This window comes from Neodiprion virginianus, chromosome 5, assembly GCF_021901495.1.
Source record: "Neodiprion virginianus isolate iyNeoVirg1 chromosome 5, iyNeoVirg1.1, whole genome shotgun sequence".
Classification (NCBI taxonomy): Eukaryota; Metazoa; Arthropoda; class Insecta; order Hymenoptera; family Diprionidae; genus Neodiprion; species Neodiprion virginianus.
The window spans coordinates 2876771-2897138 of NC_060881.1; the positions used below are offsets into that span (position 1 = coordinate 2876771).

Genomic DNA, 20368 nt, shown 5'->3' on the forward strand with positions numbered 1-20368 from the left:
TAACATTAAGCTGTGAACCCGAGAATCTTCTAAGTGTACTCTACGATTTCTCGCAAATAGGCGATGACATTGTCAGACCCTTGGGTGTCTTGCTTACTTCCATTCAGTAGAATATTATACGGAGATGACGAGTAAATTATACACTCTCTGACCACATGGAACCAAGTTATCTTTGATCAGTGTTAGATAATACTAATAACATGTTGTTATACCATTTCTTGCCGAATTAAAAAAAAAAACTGAGCACAGGCAGACGCGATCGCGGTTAAACATATCAGTCGATAATTGTGCGTAGAGCGTCACAATGAAGAAGACGACACCCTGCAAGACCACGATGAAGCTCTTTTTGATATCTGCAATTTACCTCATGGTTTTCTTCGACTGTCATTCGAGTCTCACCGTCAAAATCGAGGAACGATACCCAAGGGTTGTTACACCACTTGGATCGATAGAAGGCTATTTCAAAGTATCGAGCAACAATAAGCGTATAGAAGCCTACGAAGGTATACCTTACGCCAAACCACCGATCGGCGAGTTGCGATTTCGGGTAAGTGTCGAGTAGAGTCAACTTCGACGTGTCCAACCCAGGTAGCACACTGCTGGCTGTTAGTTGACTTAATATCGACAGAAATTTTCAATAAACTATTTCAAGTCAATTGTTAATAGCAAGTATATTACGAGCCTATAGTTGGCTGTACACTGACTTAGATTGTGCGAATCTCCTTTGAAATGCCATGATAAATTCAACACCTGACGTCAACTGTTATTAGGTAGTTAGTTGAGTGTGAGCAATGAAGAAAAAAAGGCAGTAATTTGCTAGTAGACTAATTACGTGGACTAATAGTCGGCTGGTGTCAAGTATGTGGTAACGATTTGTCAGTCTAACTGCCACCAGACATTGACGTTCGTTCGACGTATGAATACGCTCCACGTAAACAATTATCTATATGAAATACGTCAACAACTTTTGACTTGACATTCAGTAGTAAACACAAGGTGAAAACGGGTTGTCTAGTTGAATTTTCTAATACTTGGCATTTCAGAGGACATTCGTAAACATCAAGTATCACTCACGTTCCATAAATATTGACATAAGCATGTCAACTTTAAGTTCAGATTTTTCATGATTTATGATCAATCAAAAATAGCCGACCTTTGGTCTATTTTTTGCCAAAAATACGTCGACATTTTTTTAATGGGACGAACCGTCGACTTTTTGCAGTCGAACGACAGTAGTTGCCTCTGGATAAGTGTGCTACCTAGTTATATCATCGGACCAAATTAGTGATACGAATTTCGCAGGTCGCCAGGCGTCTCTCGCCATGGTCTGGCGTTTTGAAGGCGAAACGGTTCGGGCTGCCATGTTTGCAGTATACTCACTTCCCTGTGGATCCTGCCAACCAGGTCGAAGGCTCCGAGGATTGTCTTTACATGAATATTTACGCGGCGGGTCGGTGCGAACGCCACTTCAAGGCAACTATGGATCCAGCCGAGTTACTACCGGTTATTGTCTACATTCACGGAGGCTCGTTTCAATTCGGGTCCGCATTGAATTTCAAGCCAACTTACTTGCTCAACAAAGACATTATTCTGGTTACGTTTAATTACAGGCTTGGACCACTAGGTGAGCTGATTGTAGCTTACTAAGTATTCTTTATTACGATACTGGCACATCGCTAATTCTTACATCACATGCGTCAGGTTTTCTTAGTACGGAGGATGCGACAGTCCCCGGGAATATGGGTCTCAAGGATCAAGTAATTGCTTTGCATTGGATTGCGGACAACATTCAGTCATTCGGTGGGGATCCGGAAAAGATTACCATTGCAGGACATAGCTCTGGCGGGGCTAGCGTGCATTATCACTACTTAACGAATCTCACCTCAGGATTGTTTAATGGTGAGACAGAGTCAAAGTTTAGGATTGAAGATGAAGATATGCGTAGACTAGAGCGGTTCATTTTCTAACATTTTTTTTCCGTTTTTTTTTTAATGAGCGACTAAATTCGTGACATGTACTGAAAAAAATTGTCGCAAATTTTTCGTTTCGTACCTTAAAAAGAAAACAAAGTTAAAAAATGAACCAGCCGAATGTAGATGTCAATGTACTAAACATACGCATACCGACGTTTAAAGCCGGAATTTCGCTGAGTGGCACAGCGTTGAATTGCTGGGCGCAGACAGAAGGATCCCTTATGAAGGCGAAAAAACTGGCATCCATTGTAGGGTGTCCGTCAAGAGATGTCCAAGACATGGTGGAATGTCTGAAAATTCGTCCTGGATATCAGATCGTGCAAGCCGTTGGGGAGTTTATGGTAAGTGGTAACGACACTCTGCTATGATCGTTGAACAAAAAAAAGAAAATTTGAAACACTGTCGGAGTAATCGACTGTTTGAACTAATACGATGTTATCGTTTCACCAGCCGTGGCTATTCAACCCTTTCAGTCCCTTTGGACCAGTAGTCGAGAAAGGTGGCAGTGATTTTACGTTTATCGATCGATCTCCCATTGATATAATAAAATCTGGTGAAGTGCAGGACGTTGCATGGATCACGGGTGTTACAAGCGAGGAAGGCCTCTACCCAGCTGCTGGTACATGAGCCATAAATAATTGAAAGGAGTTGTGTATACCATGAGCATATTTTTTTAAATATACATATTTTGCACAGATTTTGTGACCAGCGAGGAGCTTCTTGCAGACTTGAATGAAAACTGGGAATCGATCGCACCTCATCTACTTGATTTCAATTACACCGCCCCGAAGGCTCAACACGCCAATATTTCTAAATTGGTAAAGCAATACTACTTGGGAACAAAACCAATTGAGGTATCCACCATCACGGAAATCGTGCAATTACTTACTGATCGTTTGTTTGTTGCCGATAGTATCAGGGCAGCGAGACTTCAAGCTCGGGGCAATCAAACTCCCGTGAGATTTTATTATTTCACATACAGGGGGGTCCACAGTCTGAGCGAATTAATGACCAGCAATACACAAAATTTCGGTAAGTTTTGATTGAATTTGTTCGAAAAGAGGTACCTTAGTAGGAACTTTATATAGGTCAGTCCATCAATTATCAACAAATGAACGGAACGTCAAAAATCTGAGATTTGTCTGTAATTTTTGTCTCTTGTCGCGTCTACTAAGATTGAAAAGTTAACCAAGTTTGAACCTTCACCGATTTACCGTTCGCGAGGAATGCCACATCGAAGTTTATCATTTCCACGTAATTGAGGCTTAAACGCGAATTGTTTTCATATCGTTATCGGCATGGGCAAATTATGAAAAAATAGATAACTTAAGTGAAATATTGTTTAATTAAAATTTTTTTTTTTATGGCGGTAATAATACGAAAACGACTTGGTTTCAAACCTCAATTAGGTCGAAATGATAAACTTCGATGTGGCAATCCTTGCAAACGGTAATTCCGATAAGGTTCAAACTTGGTTAACTTTTTAATCGTAGTACTCACTACAAGGGGTAAAAAATCCAGGTAAATTGACTTTTTGACGTCCCGTTCATAATTTGTTGATAATTCTTGGCCCATATGCATTCGCCTTCTTTTCTCAGGTGTCAGTCACTCGGATGACGTTGCGTACGTGTTCGATGCCGCATCGGGATTGTTTAATTCATCGACAACACCGGAAGACCGGAACATACGAAATCTTTTGATTAATCTCTGGGTGTCGTATGCCACAAAAGGGTGAGTCCTACTCCGGGAATTCTACCACGGAGCGATGATTACTATTAAATGTTCAAAATGTTTACTCCTTTTCCAGCTTTCCAAATATCGGTATTGAATGGCCTGAGGTGAGCAAATCTTCGGACAGATTTTTCCACCTAGAAATCGGAGGGCCGAAAGAAATCAGTATAAAGGATGGTCCTGCCTTTGGAGAGGAGAAGTTTTGGCAGGGTCTTAATTTAAGCGAAAATATAGAAACGAAGAACCATGTCAAGGGCAAGAACTCTGAGTTGTGATACAACGTTTCTCGGTTTCCGCTCGACTGCATGTATAATTTGATCTGGGAATTATGTTTAATAGTACTCGCAGAACAACTATGTAGGTCATATCTATTGGCACACCGCATTTGTATACAAGTTTGATACGATATTCTTTTTGCAATAAAAAATTAATGTAACAACGTATGATTATAAGATGTTTAAATTAAACGTTACACGTTAAGAGTGATTACGATCTGCGTCGGCGTATCATCGTAATATTGGACAATTAGACGTGTTGATGATGTATTTAGTAGATAATCCTTGCTTACGAGCCCAGATTTTTTCGTACGTACGGAACTCGTTGTTTTATCGCTTTGTTGCGAGATAATGATAACTGATTTAATTTGTAACGAATGTCTGTAAAAGGTAAATATCGAACTGGATTAGTAAATGGTGCGAAAAATGAAACCGATGCTTCAACTGGTACAAGTAAAAGCCGAGTCTTGCAAAGCTGGTTAAACACAAGTGCCAAATTCTCTCCTGACAGTGAAGGTTATCAGAGGAATGAGCCCATAACAGGTGAAAAGACGGTATACCAAAAAAAAAATTAACAACACCATCTTGAATAAACGAGCTCGGATAAACAACATGATTAAGCTGCCATTCGTCACTGGTTATCCAGTTGAAAGAATGAACCTTGTGAAAGGTTTTACGGTACTGTTTAAGGTAGTTAAACATTTTCAGAATCCAGATAAACAGTTGCTAATTGTTTTCGTATTTTATGATAAATCGCAACTCGCTTTTGGAGATAAAGTATATCGTTAACTTAGGTCATCGATATGAAGCTCTTAGCTGTGTATTAACAAATTATAGTTCTCCCAGTTACTGAACATAATTCTGAACGGTATACAGAAGAAGTATCTATGAGCGGAGTCGCATTAAATTCACCATCTCTGGTCCAAGGTTCTCTTCGGAAGGCAAAGAAAGATGCAGACTTTGTTGGAAGTCCAACAAAAAACACAAGGAATAGGGTCAATTGGACTCGCAACCTTCAGATGGAATCACGCTAACTGTGAAAAATTAAAAAATTTAACGTGAGTCACATGTAATGGGCATAGTAATTGTGCACGCTTAAAATGTTATTTAAGCCTTAATTGATAGCGTTTTCATGGGTATTTACTATCATCCTTCAAAGTAACGGTGTTCTTTTAGCGCCTGGTGAGTGTTCAACGATTCTCAATAATTGGCTACTAGAAGATGTGATCCGGTGAGCGGACACGTTAGCGGCGAGCAAGTAATTATATTTCAATTTTTATCTACCTGTTGTAAGAATTCTTGATTCGTTGGAGAATCCAGTTAAAAATATTTTGCTTCACTTTTGATTCCACAGATTGAGTACAAGCGAGCAGGAATTTCGATGTTTCCAAATAGCAGAATTAACATTATGAATGAGTATGAATGAGAGCGCTAAGTATGGTGATCCTGAGATTTCAAATACTAATTTTACACCTGTAATGACGGACTGCGCACGATCTTGTTCTACGATGACGTTAATGTAGCATGTGAATTTAATAATTGTAGCGTTTCTTGAAATCGGTACCAAATTTTTGTCTCAAAATCGCTTTATACAAGATTTTCCAGACGAGTTAGAAATCAAGGAATGCGAAGAAGAGAAAAACGTCAGGGGATTAATGGCTGAGAAAGTATGAGAAAAACAGAGTCAGTTTTCATTTTGTCAGTTGTATCTTTTCGAAATCGTCGGAATGGCGACCAAAAACATCCATGAGCTTTCTTTTTTGCAAGTTTTGACAATGGGAACTTTTTGCGTTGGATTAGATTTGAATGACATTTCTAGATCTGTGAATGAGGCGGACAATCCAGGAAAGACGCATAAAATGGAAGAAAATTTTTATTCTTTTCTTTATTATAATTTGTGCTGCATCAAAAAGGAACAACCCAATATTATGCGAGTCGTATCCTGAGAAAGTGCGTTCCATCTGTACGCTGATCGGAACTAAATCTACACTTACGAACTACAATCCAAACTATCCTATACCACATTTTTCACATGACGTAATGTTCGTTTTCCTCATATCATCGACGGATTTCGTGTGTAAGAGTCTACCTATTTTAAGTGTGAATATGCATGTTTTAATTCGAAACAATTTGACTTGTTACTGATGTACTATACACTGATACACAAACACTTGTACTGAAATAACAACTTGAATAAACTGAAACTTTGTGTCTATGAAGTTATGATTTTTCTTCCCCCTCATTTAAAAAACCCAGGGCGAGAATATTGTGTTCTGCCGTAGAAGTTGAATTGTCGAGCGATAAATGTGATTCTTTGCTGACTAATTCGACCCCCGGAAACTCAAAAAACGCAGCGAAAAGGGCGTGGGACCAACAGGAGAGAAATTACGAAGGAAAAAGCACCTGCTGAAAAATGTCGAAATCACAGGTTCTCGTTTTTTGGCAGTAACTTTTGATCCGTTGATCGCAGCGTATTGGAACTGCGCCCAATCGATTTCTCTCGCAAAATTACGTCCGAATAGTGCCAGAAAGAATTTATTCCAGCACCTTTCAAAATCGCCAAAATTTTCGCCTAAAATACAAAGGGGTTAACCTTCCTTTTGTTTTGACCGAAAAATTTTTCGTCTTAGAATCGATTTGTATGACCCTTTTCCGACCAATTGGACCCTCAGGAACTCAGAAAACGCAGCGAAATGAGCGAAGGACCAACAGGAGAGAAACGGCGAGCAAAAATGCACCTGCTGAAAAATGTCGAAAACACAGGTTCACGTTTTTCGACTGTAACTTTTGATGCGTTGATCGCAGCGTATTGGAACTGCGCCCAATCGATTCCTCTCGCAAAATTACGTCCGAATAGTGCCTAAAAGAATTTATTCCAGCACTTTTCAAAATCGCCAAAATTTTCGCCTAAAATACGAAGGGGTTAACCTGCCTTTTTTTTTGACCGAAAAATTTTTCGTCTTAGAATCGATTTGTATGACCCTTTTCCGACCAATTGGATCCTCAGGAACTCAGTAAACGCAGCGGAAAGAGCGTGGGACCAACAGGAGAGAAATGACGAAGGAAAAAGCACCTGCTGAAAAATGTCGAAATCACAGGTTCTCGTTTTTTGGCAGTAACTTTTGATCCGTTGATCGCAGCGTATTGGAACTGCGCCCAATCGATTTCTCTCGCAAAATTACGTCCGAATAGTGCCTGAAAGAATTTATTCCAGCACTTTTCAAAATCGCCAAAATTTTCGCCTAAAATACAAAGGGGTTAACCTTCCTTTTTTTTTGACCGAAAAATTTTTCGTCTTAGAATCGATTTGTATGACCCTTTTCCGACCAATTGGACCCTCAGGAACTCAGAAAACGCAGCGGAAAGAGCGTGGGACCAACAGGAGAGAAATGACGAAGGAAAAAGCACCTGCTGAAAAATGTCGAAATCACAGGTTCTCGTTTTTTGGCAGTAACTTTTGATCCGTTGATCGCAGCGTATTGGAACTGCGCCCAATCGATTTCTCTCGCAAAATTACGTCCGCATAGTGCCAGAAAGAATTTATTCCAGCACTTTTCAAAATCGCCAAAATTTTCGCCTAAAATACGAAGGGGTTAACCTGCCTTTTTTTTTGACCGAAAAATTTTTCGTCTTAGAATCGATTTGTATGACCCTTTTCCGACCAATTGGATCCTCAGGAACTCAGTAAACGCAGCGGAAAGAGCGTGGGACCAACAGGAGAGAAATGACGAAGGAAAAAGCACCTGCTGAAAAATGTCGAAATCACAGGTTCTCGTTTTTTGGCAGTAACTTTTGATCCGTTGATCGCAGCGTATTGGAACTGCGCCCAATCGATTTCTCTCGCAAAATTACGTCCGAATAGTGCCTGAAAGAATTTATTCCAGCACTTTTCAAAATCGCCAAAATTTTCGCCTAAAATACAAAGGGGTTAACCTTCCTTTTTTTTTGACCGAAAAATTTTTCGTCTTAGAATCGATTTGTATGACCCTTTTCCGACCAATTGGATCCTCAGGAACTCAGTAAACGCAGCGGAAAGAGCGTGGGACCAACAGGAGAGAAATTACGGAGGAAAAAGCACCTGCTGAAAAATGTCGAAATCACAGGTTCTCGTTTTTTGGCAGTAACTTTTGATCCGTTGATCGCAGCGTATTGGAACTGCGCCCAATCGATTTCTCTCGCAAAATTACGTCCGCATAGTGCCAGAAAGAATTTATTCCAGCACTTTTCAAAATCGCCAAAATTTTCGCCTAAAATACGAAGGGGTTAACCTGCCTTTTTTTTTGACCGAAAAATTTTTCGTCTTAGAATCGATTTGTATGACCCTTTTCCGACCAATTGGATCCTCAGGAACTCAGTAAACGCAGCGGAAAGAGCGTGGGACCAACAGGAGAGAAATTACGGAGGAAAAAGCACCTGCTGAAAAATGTCGAAATCACAGGTTCTCGTTTTTTGGCAGTAACTTTTGATCCGTTGATCGCAGCGTATTGGAACTGCGCCCAATCGATTTCTCTCGCAAAATTACGTCCGCATAGTGCCAGAAAGAATTTATTCCAGCACTTTTCAAAATCGCCAAAATTTTCGCCTAAAATACAAAGGGGTTAACCTTCCTTTTTTTTTGACCGAAAAATTTTTCGTCTTAGAATCGATTTGTATGACCCTTTTCCGACCAATTGGACCCTCAGGAACTCAGAAAACGCAGCGAAATGAGCGTAGGACCAACAGGAGAGAAACGGCGAGCAAAAATGCACCTGCTGAAAAATGTCGAAAACACAGGTTCACGTTTTTCGACTGTAACTTTTGATGCGTTGATCGCAGCGTATTGGAACTGCGCCCGATCGATTTCTCTCGCAAAATTACGTCCGAATAGTGCCAGAAAGAATTTATTCCAGCACTTTTCAAAATCGCCAAAATTTTCGCCTAAAATACAAAGGGGTTAACCTTCCTTTTTTTTTGACCGAAAAATTTTTCGTCTTAGAATCGATTTGTATGACCCTTTACCGACCAATTGGACCCTCAGGTACTCAGAAAACGCAGCGGAAAGAGCGTGGGACCAACAGGAGAGAAATTACGAAGGAAAAAGCACCTGCTGAAAAATGTCGAAATCACAGGTTCTCGTTTTTTGGCAGTAACTTTTGATCCGTTGATCGCAGCGTATTGGAACTGCGCCCAATCGATTTCTCTCGCAAAATTACGTCCGCATAGTGCCAGAAAGAATTTATTCCAGCACTTTTCAAAATCGCCAAAATTTTCGCCTCAAATACAAAGGGGTTAACCTTCCTTTTTTTTTGACCGAAAAATTTTTCGTCTCAGAATCGATTTGTATAACCCTTTTCCGACCAATTGGACTCTCAGGAACTCAGTAAACGCAGCGGAAAGAGCGTGGGACCAACAGGAGAGAAATTACGAAGGAAAAAGCACCTGCTGAAAAATGTCGAAATCACAGGTTCTCGTTTTTTGGCAGTAACTTTTGATCCGTGAATCGCAGCGTATTGGAACTGCGCCCAATCGATTTCTCTCGCAAAATTACGTCCGAATAGTGCCAGAAAGAATTTATTCCAGCACTTTTCAAAATCGCCAAAATTTTCGCCTAAAATACAAAGGGGTTAACCTTCCTTTTTTTTTGACCGAAAAATTTTTCGTCTTAGAATCGATTTGTATGACCCTTTTCCGACCAATTGGACCCTCAGGAACTCAGAAAACGCAGCGAAATGAGCGTAGGACCAACAGGAGAGTAACGGCGAGCAAAAATGCACCTGCTGAAAAATGTCGAGAACACAGGTTCACGTTTTTCGACTGTAACTTTTGATGCGTTGATCGCAGCGTATTGGAACTGCGCCCAATCGATTTCTCTCGCAAAATTACGTCCGAATAGTGCCTGAAAGAATTTATTCCAGCACTTTTCAAAATCGCCAAAATTTTCGCCTAAAATACAAAGGGGTTAACCTTCCTTTTTTTTTGACCGAAAAATTTTTCGTCTTAGAATCGATTTGTATGACCCTTTTCCGACCAATTGGACCCTCAGGAACTCAGTAAACGCAGCGGAAAGAGCGTGGGACCAACAGGAGAGAAATTACGAAGGAAAAAGCACCTGCTGAAAAATGTCGAAATCACAGCTTCTCGTTTTTTGGTAGTAACTTTTGATCCGTTGATCGCAGCGTATTGGAATTGCGCCCAATCGATTTCTCTCGCAAAATTACGTCCGAATAGTGCCAGAAAGAATTTATTCCAGCACTTTTCAAAATCGCCAAAATTTTCGCCTAAAATACAAAGGGGTTAACCTTCCTTTTTTTTTGACCGAAAAATTTTTCGTCTTAGAATCGATTTGTATGACCCTTTTTCGACCAATTGGACCCTCAGGAACTCAGAAAACGCAGCGAAATGAGCGTAGGACCAACAGGAGAGAAGCGGCGAGCAAAAATGCACCTGCTGAAAAATGTCGAAAACACAGGTTCACGTTTTTCGACTGTAACTTTTGATGCATTGATCGCAGCGTATTGGAACTGCGCCCAATCGATTTCTCTCGCAAAATTACGTCCGAATAGTGCCAGAAAGAATTTATTCCAGCACTTTTCAAAATCGCCAAAATTTTCGCCTAAAATACAAAGGGGTTGACCTTCCTTTTTTTTTGACCGAAAAATTTTTCGTCTTAGAATCGATTTGTATGACCCTTTTCCGACCAATTGGATCCTCAGGAACTCAGTAAACGCAGCGGAAAGAGCGTGGGACCAACAGGAGAGAAACGGCGAGCAAAAATGCACCTGCTGAAAAATGACGAAAACACAGGTTCACGTTTTTCGACTGTAACTTTTGATGCGTTGATCGCAGCGTATTGGAACTGCGCCCAATCGATTTCTCTCGCAAAATTACGTCCGAATAGTGCCAGAAAGAATTTATTCCAGCACTTTTCAAAGTCGCCAAAATTTTCGCCTAAAATACAAAGGGTTTAACCTTCCTTTTTTTTTGACCGAAAAATTTTTCGTCTTAGAATCGATTTGTATGACCCTTTTTCGACCAATTGGATCCTCAGGAACTCAGTAAACGCAGCGGAAAGAGCGTGGGACCAACAGGAGAGAAACGGCGAGCAAAAATGCACCTGCTGAAAAATGTCGAAAACACAGGTTCACGTTTTTCGGCTGTAACTTTTGATGCGTTGATCGCAGCGTATTGGGACTGCGCCCAATCGATTTTTCTCGCAAAATTACGTCCGAATAGTGCCACAACTAATTTATTCCAGCACTTTTTAAAATCGCGAAAATTTTCGCAAAAAATGCAAAGGGGTTAGCCTCACTCCTTCTTCATTTTTCGATCGAAAAATTCGAGGTTTCGGATCCGATTAGTAAGACTATCACCTGACTAATGGGACTCCCAGGAACTTAAAAAACGCAGCGAAAAGAGCGTGGGACCAACAGCAGAGGAATGACGACGAAAAGATCTCCAGCTGAAAAATGTGAAAAATACAGGTTCTGGTTTTTTGGCTGTAACTTTTGATCCGTTGCTCGCAGCGTATTGGGACTGCGCACAATCGATTTCCCTCGCAGAATTACGTCGGAAGAGTGCACCAGAGAATTGTTCCCAGCATTATTGAAAATTGTCAGAAACCTGACTCAAAATCCAAAGGCTTTCCTTATTTTTTGATATTCGGAATTCACGAGTTTCTATCTGAGAAACGAATCAGACAACGTTGAGTGCATAAACAAAAGTGGTGAAACCGTCGTACGACCTAAGGCTGCGATAATACGGGGAAATTCCACACTACCGCCTGACATTTCGATCACAGCTGAATAAATACAAACGGCCCCGAGTAGACTGTAAATTGAACCCTAATCGGCGCAAAAAAGTATTCAGAGCATCGTACGTCCAGCAGCTCAGAATATAACGAATATAATATCCTGAAATTCAACTCCACATTTATTTCAATCCAGCTTACATAAAACAGTTACAATACAGCATCGTATGTAATATATTGTATCTTGCAGAGGTGCGTAGCATCTGTTTCCAGGCCGGAACTTAAACTACACTTATAGCAAATTCAGATAGTAGCTATCTCATCTGACATTTTTTACATCTTCCTTCAAATAGTGTATATTGCATCTCTTATATCATATTATATAACAATCAGTTTCCTCATATAATATTCAATCACACTTTTGCAACACCTTTCGTCTTACAACTTGTTAAATTACTACACACTCAGACCCGAAGACTTGTACTAGAATTAAGGAATGTTGAATACATTGACACTGAACTGAGACTGAATCTCTGTAGCTATGAATTTGTCATTTTTCGACTTTACATCTTGAAAAATCCCGTGCAAATTTTACGTATTTCGGCCGTAACTTCTGATCCGTAGTTAGCATCGGGACGAAACCGCGCGCAATCGATTCTCTGGTAAAATCATGCTGATATAGTATATTAAACAATTTATCCTAGCATTATTTGAAATCGACCAATTTCCGATGGAATGAACCAATACATGAATTATACCAAACGCATACATTCATTCGTTTCTTAAAATCATTCTCTGGGCGTCTCTTTCTCTATCCACAATTTTATCTTTCAATTCGATCTTGTAATTTCATTGTGCTGAACCATGCTGTAGGATGATCGGTGATTGTCATTGTCAGGAAAAGCGTGTAACATTATTTCCCAGCCTCACGAATTAGAGTATTTGGTCACCCCGCCATTCGAATTCCACCTGAAACATTTTTAAACGGCTGAATTATTATACTAACGCAAATAATTTTGACCCACTCGCACACTTTTAGACTCACAACTGTGCTTCGCTCGAGTATATAAACAAGACACAGTTTTTAGGAGTGTAAACCCGACTCCGTGCCATTGCACAATTACTTTTCGCGGAACGATTCGGGTTTTGACGATGAAGTCATTGTTTTTAGTCCTGTTGATTTTTCGATTCTGTAACTGTAATCCAAGTGAAAATACAAATGAATCAGCACCAAAAGTTGTTACGTCTCTAGGCCCGATCGAAGGTCACTATCAAATGTCAAGCGAAGGTCACCGAATTGAGGCTTACGAAGGGATTCCGTACGCGGTACCACCAATTGGAAATTTAAGATTCGAGGTAGTGGTTTAATAAGAATCAAACTTTTTATATAAAAGTTATAACATTACGCTGTGATGTTTGGTTTTACAGATTGCAAAGCCGATCTCGTCATGGACGGGTGTTATGATGGCGAAAGAACCCGGACCAATGTGCCTTCAGTACGGCAGGGAGATGAAAAGTACTGTTCAGAAAATTAGGGGTTCCGAAAACTGTCTCTACTTGAACGTTTACACACGATCTACATCTTCTCCACATGGTTCGCCGGTTATATTTTTTATCAACGGAGATTCATTTATGACAGGCGCGGGTTCGGATTTTGGACCCGAGTACTTACTCAATCAGGATGTAATTCTTGTGACGTCAGACTCCAGAAGAGGAATACTGGGTACGTTGGAACTTGTATGCGTGATGTTATAGGATGCATATTCCCAACCAAAAGTGAGTCTCGGTGAGAATATTGAACACTTAGGGATCCGGTAAGAATTTTTGAAAAATGAATCAAAAGTCCTGAATTTTTTTATATGTTTTCGTAAATGGTTATACATAACACTGAAGAAGTTTCAGAGGCATGGAACGAAGTTTTCATAAATGGAACGTTAGAAAATTTTGGAAATCGAAATTATTCAAAACGGTGAAAAATTCCAAAAAAATTCATAGGTATTCAGAATAATCAATGCGTTCATTCTACGAGAAATAAAAATAATTTCATTAAAGATTTGTCACACGTATTATTGTTTAAACAATTTATCAATAACTTTTTGGAATTGTTATTATTATTATTGTTATTCAAAACGAATTATCTTATCAACTTGATTATGATTGATTTTCTTTCACATTTTTATCTTCTCGCGAAGTGTTCAATATTCTCACTGAGACTCACTTTTGGTTGGGAATATACGTCGCATAAAACTTTAAGCTCTTTCGACCTACAATGTTTCATATCTGCGTATATTTTATAAGGATTCTTAAGCACGGAAGACCACATTGTTCCCGGAAACATGGGAATGAAGGATCAAGTTATCGCACTGCGTTGGGTCAAGAAGAACATTGGCTCTTTCGGTGGAGACCCTTTAAGGATTACGATTGTAGGACATAGTGCCGGAGGTATTTCCGCACAGTATTTCTACTTGACAAACATCACTGCGGGCATGTTCCAAAGTAGGTTTCCATTTATTGCCAATGACCACTCGCTTAACGTACCCATACTCAACTCATCACCTGACCATATTATCGTCTCGGATACTACATGCCGGTATTTTCAGGGGGAATGTCAATCAGCGGCACTGTACTGCAGCCTCAGGCTCTTATCGAAAAACCTCTTTCAAAAGCAAAGAGAGTTGCAGCCCTTGTGGGATGTCCAACTAGCAAAATCCGATCCATGGTCGATTGTTTGAAAGCCCAGCCTGCGGACAAGATTGTGCTTACTATAAAAGACTTTGAAGTAAGTGGCGCAGAATGCTATTTACGGTCATTATCGCGATTAGAATACCAAAGTAACGTAGCGCAAAGTTTACTGGGTATCGTAAACAATGCCTTCCCACGTCGTACAATTTGTTCATCCAAGTCCATTACGATCCTAGCTATTCCAAGGCGTTTATTCAACCGTTTTTGGACCAGTTGTTGAGAAGGGGCATGGTGATTTCAAAATGATCGATCGACCACCCATGGAATCACTTGCTCTTGGCTTCGTACAGGACCTACCGTGGTATTGTGTTGGTGTTGAAGATGATGGCCTAATCACATCAGCTGGTGAGATGCGGTCAATTACCGTGTGTTATTAAGTGACCTTTCAGGTAAAACGAGCCGTTGTTGTTAGAAAAAAATTATCGTGGTTGTGAATCTACCTTTATTCAGGACTCCTCAACAATCCTCTGCAACTGTACCTATTCGATATGAACTTTGGGAAAATCGCACCTTCTTTGCTGGGCTACAATGACACCGTGCCAGAGAGCAAGAAACCCGAAGTTACCCGACTTATAAAAGAAAAATATTTTAATAAAAGACCAATCGATTTATTGAGCGCAGGAGAGGTCACAAAAATAATAACCGATTGGTTGTATGGTATCGGTAACGAGAAGGCGGCAAGGATGCATGCACGAGCCATTCGAAGTCCCGTTCGTTCTTGCTTGTTCACGTACAAAGGATCTCACAGTATCACCGAAATCTTGACCGGCAACACCATGAACTACGGTAATTTGAAAGCAAATTTGAAATTTGAGAATTATGGCGATATGAAATTACATCGTTACTTTCTAAACCTAACTAAACGTGTTCTAGGAGTTTCCCAATACGACGATCTTGCTTATTTATTTCCGTTATTCTTTACACCAACATCTCAACAAGATCTAAAAATGCAGAAGATAATGACCAATTTCTGGGTATCGTATGCCACCAATGGGTAAGTGAGATATCTTTCCGTAGTAACGATTAAATCTCTACCGGAGATCCCAGCGTTTCAAATTTTGCATCACGCTTACGTATACGTGCATTTATTACATAAGAAGAATACTTTGCGATAAGATGAAAATCGGAAAAAAAACACCCACAATAAAAACGATAAGAAAATTAAATTTACTTGCAGTACGGCGGATATGAGTGTCGAGTGGTCCAACCTTAATCCATGCCAGACGGAGTATCGCTATCTTCAAATCGCTGGACCGGATAAAATTTACATGAACGGCAGCACAAACTTCGGGAATAAGGAGTTCTGGGAGACGATTGATCTTCAAGAGAACACCCTGCCATACGTTAACTGAATGCGTATTCGAAATGATCGAGAACTCTGTCATCACAAATACTATTCATAATACAATGAATATAAGGCCCAGAGATCCTATCCGGATAAATTATCGCCGATTCATAAATTATAATAGAAAGTATTTGATGACTCTCCAGATTATAGTTGCATGTAATCATAAATTGATCGCAATTGTTTTTAAGATATACTGTACTCGAATAGCCAAGGATCTGAGAAAATATATGAAAAAATACATGAGACAAACGCTTTTTTATTTCCTGCTGGTACACGTAACGTTAGTTTATATGGGTTGTATACCCTTACACAGATTACCAGATTTTGAACTTCTCTCAAATGAATAACGTCAAGCTGATAATATAAGATACGGTCAGAATCTGAAAGCCTACATCTGCACGGAGAGAAGCAATTTTGTGGAGAAGAAACTGGAAGACTTCATTTTCCAGTCAATATTTTACAATAGCCCAATGAATATTGATTGACACGCATTGAATTATTATAGGATTTAATCCTAATCTAGTTATTTTTAAAACAGGGAATCTAACGTGACAATTATTTTTAACATAATGTAAGCATCGCTTGTTTATGAGAGCACTAAGTCTTCTACCTGCACAAGAACTACTCAACAAAATGTACAAAATAAATTGTTATTCACCAATAGCAGTCCAACCTGTACGTGTATTTTACTATCCTAGCTATCCTAGCCTCTAGTTCGAAAATGGTTGGAAGTGAGTCCTAATCATGAGCGTTTCGGTCTTACCCTAACACCACGAATTAATCATCAAATGCTGTCGATATATTCGTAGACACGTTGCGAATGCCTATGTCTAGTATTATCTAGGACAAAAGACACCTGTTGGAGTATGCACACATCGATTATTTCCAGTTCGTATCAACCGCGCTCTAAAAAGCTAAATTACTGAGTATTTAAGAATACAAGTTTTGTACAGATGAACACAGGTTGTAACCTACTTGGTGGGGTTTAGGTATTTCTAAACGGTAGAGCAAAATATATGGTAATCATTAAGCAACTCTCTACTATTCAAGTCAGATACGAACCTTAAAAACTGGAAAAGCTTGCAGCACTATCCCAGTGCTTCTCGAGCTAGCTAATCCATATCTTGTGCCAAGCCATGAAGTCTTGGATTGTCGCAACGTTCTTGATCGGATACGGTCTATGTTTTACGCAAAACGACACAGAGACGGCGAATCCGAGTGCGAATACGACCGTGGGGCTGATACTGGGTTACTTCAGAACCTCGTACGGAGGCCGTCGTTTCAAAGCCTTCGAAGGTATACGCTACGCAGAACCCCCAATCGGAAGTTTGAGATTCGAGGTGAGGAACCGCACGTTCGTCACAATATTGCGCAGATTAAAAATTCACAACATAAGTACAAACTGCGATTTCACAGATTCCCAGGCCTGTCTCACCGAAGCCGGACGTTACAGAGGCAAAACAATATGGATCTGAGTGTCTGCAATACGCCAAAGCTGGAAGTACAGGCTACAAACTATTTGGTTCCGAGGATTGTCTGTTTCTGAACGTTTTTGCCCCGATAATAAATTCGTCGGATTCACTACTACCGGTTATATTCTTCATTCACGGAGGTGATTTTAGGATTGGTGCCGGATCGCAATATCAACCTGACTATTTGCTCGACCGGAACATAGTACTGGTTACGATTAACTACAGGCTCGGACCTTTGGGTAAGCCGTAATTGGTCCTGAGATTCTTCGTATGTACGCAACTCTCGATTCCTCTGTGTCAGGTTTCTTAAGTACGCAGGACGACGTCGTGCCCGGAAACATGGGTCTGAAGGATCAAGTGGTCGCGATGCGCTGGGTGAAGGACAATATTCGGTACTTTGGCGGAGACCCGTCACAGATTACGATCGTAGGGCAAAGCGTCGGAGGTATCAGCGTGCAATATCACTACCTGACGAACATCACATCGGACTTATTCCAAAGTGGGTATAGCCAAGTGGTCCCAAAGTGTATCGTCATGTCATACCGTGCACACGACGAATTTATTCGTGAGCATTTCTTGTTATTCGTAGGAGGAATGTCGATAAGCGGAACCCCGCTGAATACTTGGGGCCAGACCAAAAATCCTCTACAGAAGGCCCAGAAACTTGGTGCCATTTTCAGGTGTCCGACCAACAACACCCGTAGTTTGGTCAACTGTTTGAAAGTGCAATCCGCGGAGGAAATCACGCAGACCATCACAAAGTTTGTTGTGAGTGACAAAAAATGTTTCATCTAATGATCTGTTATGGGTACAATATATGCTTAACATACGTGAAACGGCAAATACGTACAACGAGTGTCAAACTGTTGGACCAAAATATTATTCAGCGAAACTCATTGTTTTGTTAGCTGTATTTGGCCAGCCCCCAGATTCCGTTTGGGGCAGTGGTTGAGAAAGGATCAAGCAGTCACTTCAAGTTCATCGATCGGCCCCCCGTCGACTCACTGGCCGCCGGTCTTGTACAAAATAAACCATGGATCGCAAGTATCACGAACGAGGATGGTCTCCTGCCAACGGCTCGTGAGAATTCATTATGCATTTGTTGAGAACATGAGTACCTTTAAAAGGAACCGAACTATTTTTAGTGATAAAATTAATCGTATTTCCATTATTTTCCCATTGTTTAGAATTCATTAACAATGGAATTCAGCTTGCTGACTTGGACAGAAACTGGGCAATGATCTCACCTGTCTTGATGCAGTACTATGAGACCATTCCAAAAACACAGATATCCAAAGTCACTAAGTTGATAAGAGAACATTACTTTGGTTCGAAACGGATCGATAAAACAACTGCTGCGAATCTGACTCAAATGGCAACTGATCGGCTATATGCCTACAGGACTGAGGAAAGTGCCAGGTTGCAGGCACGAGCCGTTCGGAGCCCCGTTTGGGTTTATTGCTTTTCGTACAGAGGAGCTCACAGTGTCAGCGAACTCTATACCGACAATAACAAGAACTACGGTAATATTTGTAATCGTTGAAATTGAATGTTATTTCTACGGAAAACAAAATTTCTTACGTTGTTCAGGAGCCTCGCACCTTGACGATATCGCGTACGTTCTGAAATCGTGGTTCGATCCAACGACAACCGAGCGAGACCGGAAGATGCAAAAGAAGCTAATTGATCTCTGGGTATCATTTGCCAGTGATAGGTGAATGTATCTTCATCATAGACACGAATTTCATCGCGAGTCCCACCATCTCAAACCCTTTGATTTACCAAGTTGATTTTTACAGTAAGCCCGACGTGGGTGTCGAATGGTCCGAGCTGAATCCATGCAAGACGAAGTTCTCTTACCTTCAAATCGCTGGACCCAGTGACATCAATATGAACAGTAGTGCGAACTTCGGAGATAAAAGATTCTGGGAATCAATTAATTTTCAAGAAAATATGATATCACTGGATGATTTGATGGAAGTGGTGAAATGAGAAATCGAGAATTTCAGCACTCGTATACTTACCAATTATGCAATTTCTTTATTATCAATAAAGATTCGATGCCTCCAGACGCAAACCGGAAGTAATGGGAAGAGTAGATTATCACTCCCTAGAATATTGGTTTAGACACTATGAAAATTAATTATAAATTGCATATCATGACGAAGAATTCTCACTGTAGTTACTTGGAGTGTCTTTCAACAACTGTAGTCGTGAATAGATAAAACTCCTACATATGTATGCATGCCGTAGTGAAAAAAAATATATGAATAATAAGTCCCTGTTAACAGCATCAAAATTTGTAATTAGGTATTCTAAAGAGAATATTGGAAAAACTGCTCTGTGGACAGGTGGTCTTCTGTTTATTCATCTGGTACGTCTACTGAGGTGTATTCTTAACGATTCTAGCGCGCCAAATGTTCAGTTCTTACACGTTATGTCACGTCCTGCTCAGGGTCGATGGAAAAATTTGAACTTCAAAAACTATGAGACTCAAAGGTGAGCAAGGCTTGTACTTGCTTGATCGGAAGCCATAACTCTTCAGTCGACTAAATGTTCACAAAGTTTAACGAGTATATTGTCAACTGCATGTGACATTTGAGCTTCTTGTTTCAAAGTTTGGGTCACATTGGCTTTACAACTCTTCTATCGAACAAAATCAAAGTCACCTCCAAATGGGATTGCTAGGTGATTCTGGAGAGGAATATTTTTCAAATATCAAAGTCTTCTTACAAGTTATATCCGCGTTTGAAACTGCAACTGCAAGCGAATTTGAAGAGTTCCGAACGCCCGGAATTACTAAAACAGCACAAGCACAAGGAAATACGAAGTTTAATAGATTTCTGAAAATATATCACAATAGCTGAGGGAAATGTGTTTCAACATGTTTCGAATACATGCTATCGAAAAATTATTCTTTAATAATGCATCGCCGCATATTCTTGTAATATTTCAAGATGTATGTTTTTTCATTTTTATTATTACGTAATTAAATTGCTGATGCATTATTTCAGGGTGTATATTTGCAAATGCAGCATATAATCAAGACCTGAATGATCTGAAAAAACATTTTCAAGTTCATTTGAGTGATATTTCTCGGG

General features: G+C 40.1%; 3 protein-coding genes across 5 annotated transcripts in view; 2 read left to right on the forward strand and 1 right to left on the reverse strand.

Annotated features, from left to right (window-relative positions):
- Nucleotides 1-43: 43 nt before the first annotated feature.
- Nucleotides 44-4282, forward strand: LOC124304607 (venom carboxylesterase-6-like). 2 transcript variants are annotated; one of them, XR_006908229.1, is made up of 9 exons: nucleotides 44-547; nucleotides 1303-1624; nucleotides 1702-1899; nucleotides 2136-2314; nucleotides 2424-2592; nucleotides 2670-2791; nucleotides 2887-3005; nucleotides 3572-3704; nucleotides 3781-3918. XR_006908229.1 is itself a non-coding variant. In XM_046763072.1 (8 exons), exons 1-8 carry the CDS (start codon nucleotides 305-307, stop codon nucleotides 3977-3979), a joined length of 1779 nt encoding a protein of 592 aa, XP_046619028.1. In that variant the 5' UTR covers nucleotides 46-304; the 3' UTR covers nucleotides 3980-4282. The 2 variants fall into 2 exon arrangements, 1 of the variants encoding a protein (XP_046619028.1); XM_046763072.1 differs by having other exon boundaries at nucleotides 46-547; nucleotides 2670-3005; nucleotides 3781-4282.
- A 7603-nt stretch (nucleotides 4283-11885) lies between these two features.
- Nucleotides 11886-20368, reverse strand: part of LOC124304613 (luciferin 4-monooxygenase-like) — a 49498-nt gene continuing 41015 nt past the window's right edge. The window contains exon 8 of the mRNA XM_046763081.1: nucleotides 11886-12674. Coding sequence (XP_046619037.1) covers nucleotides 12652-12674 — 23 coding nt within the window. The 3' untranslated portion in view covers nucleotides 11886-12651. The remainder of the gene's footprint in view (nucleotides 12675-20368) is intronic.
- LOC124304611 (venom carboxylesterase-6-like) lies at nucleotides 12730-16034 on the forward strand. 2 transcript variants are annotated; one of them, XM_046763078.1, is made up of 8 exons: nucleotides 12730-13061; nucleotides 13134-13428; nucleotides 14004-14147; nucleotides 14306-14484; nucleotides 14624-14792; nucleotides 14898-15233; nucleotides 15321-15441; nucleotides 15625-16034. In XM_046763078.1, the coding sequence occupies exons 1-8, from the start codon at nucleotides 12858-12860 to the stop codon at nucleotides 15797-15799; spliced, it is 1623 nt and encodes a 540-aa protein (XP_046619034.1). In that variant the 5' UTR covers nucleotides 12730-12857; the 3' UTR covers nucleotides 15800-16034. The 2 variants fall into 2 exon arrangements, with proteins under 2 accessions (XP_046619034.1, XP_046619033.1); XM_046763077.1 differs by having other exon boundaries at nucleotides 12731-13061; nucleotides 14004-14201.

Coding starts and splice junctions, on each gene's coding strand:
- LOC124304607 (XM_046763072.1), top strand. CDS start 305: ATGAAGAAGACGACACCCTGCAAGACCACGATGAAGCTCTTTTTGATA. Junction 2,593..2,669: donor AGGCCTCTACCCAGCTGCTG/GTACATGAGCCA, acceptor TATTTTGCACAG/ATTTTGTGACCAGCGAGGAG. Junction 3,705..3,780: donor GTGTCGTATGCCACAAAAGG/GTGAGTCCTACT, acceptor CTCCTTTTCCAG/CTTTCCAAATATCGGTATTG.
- LOC124304611 (XM_046763077.1), top strand. CDS start 12,858: ATGAAGTCATTGTTTTTAGTCCTGTTGATTTTTCGATTCTGTAACTGT. Junction 14,793..14,897: donor TGGCCTAATCACATCAGCTG/GTGAGATGCGGT, acceptor ACCTTTATTCAG/GACTCCTCAACAATCCTCTG. Junction 15,234..15,320: donor CGGCAACACCATGAACTACG/GTAATTTGAAAG, acceptor AACGTGTTCTAG/GAGTTTCCCAATACGACGAT.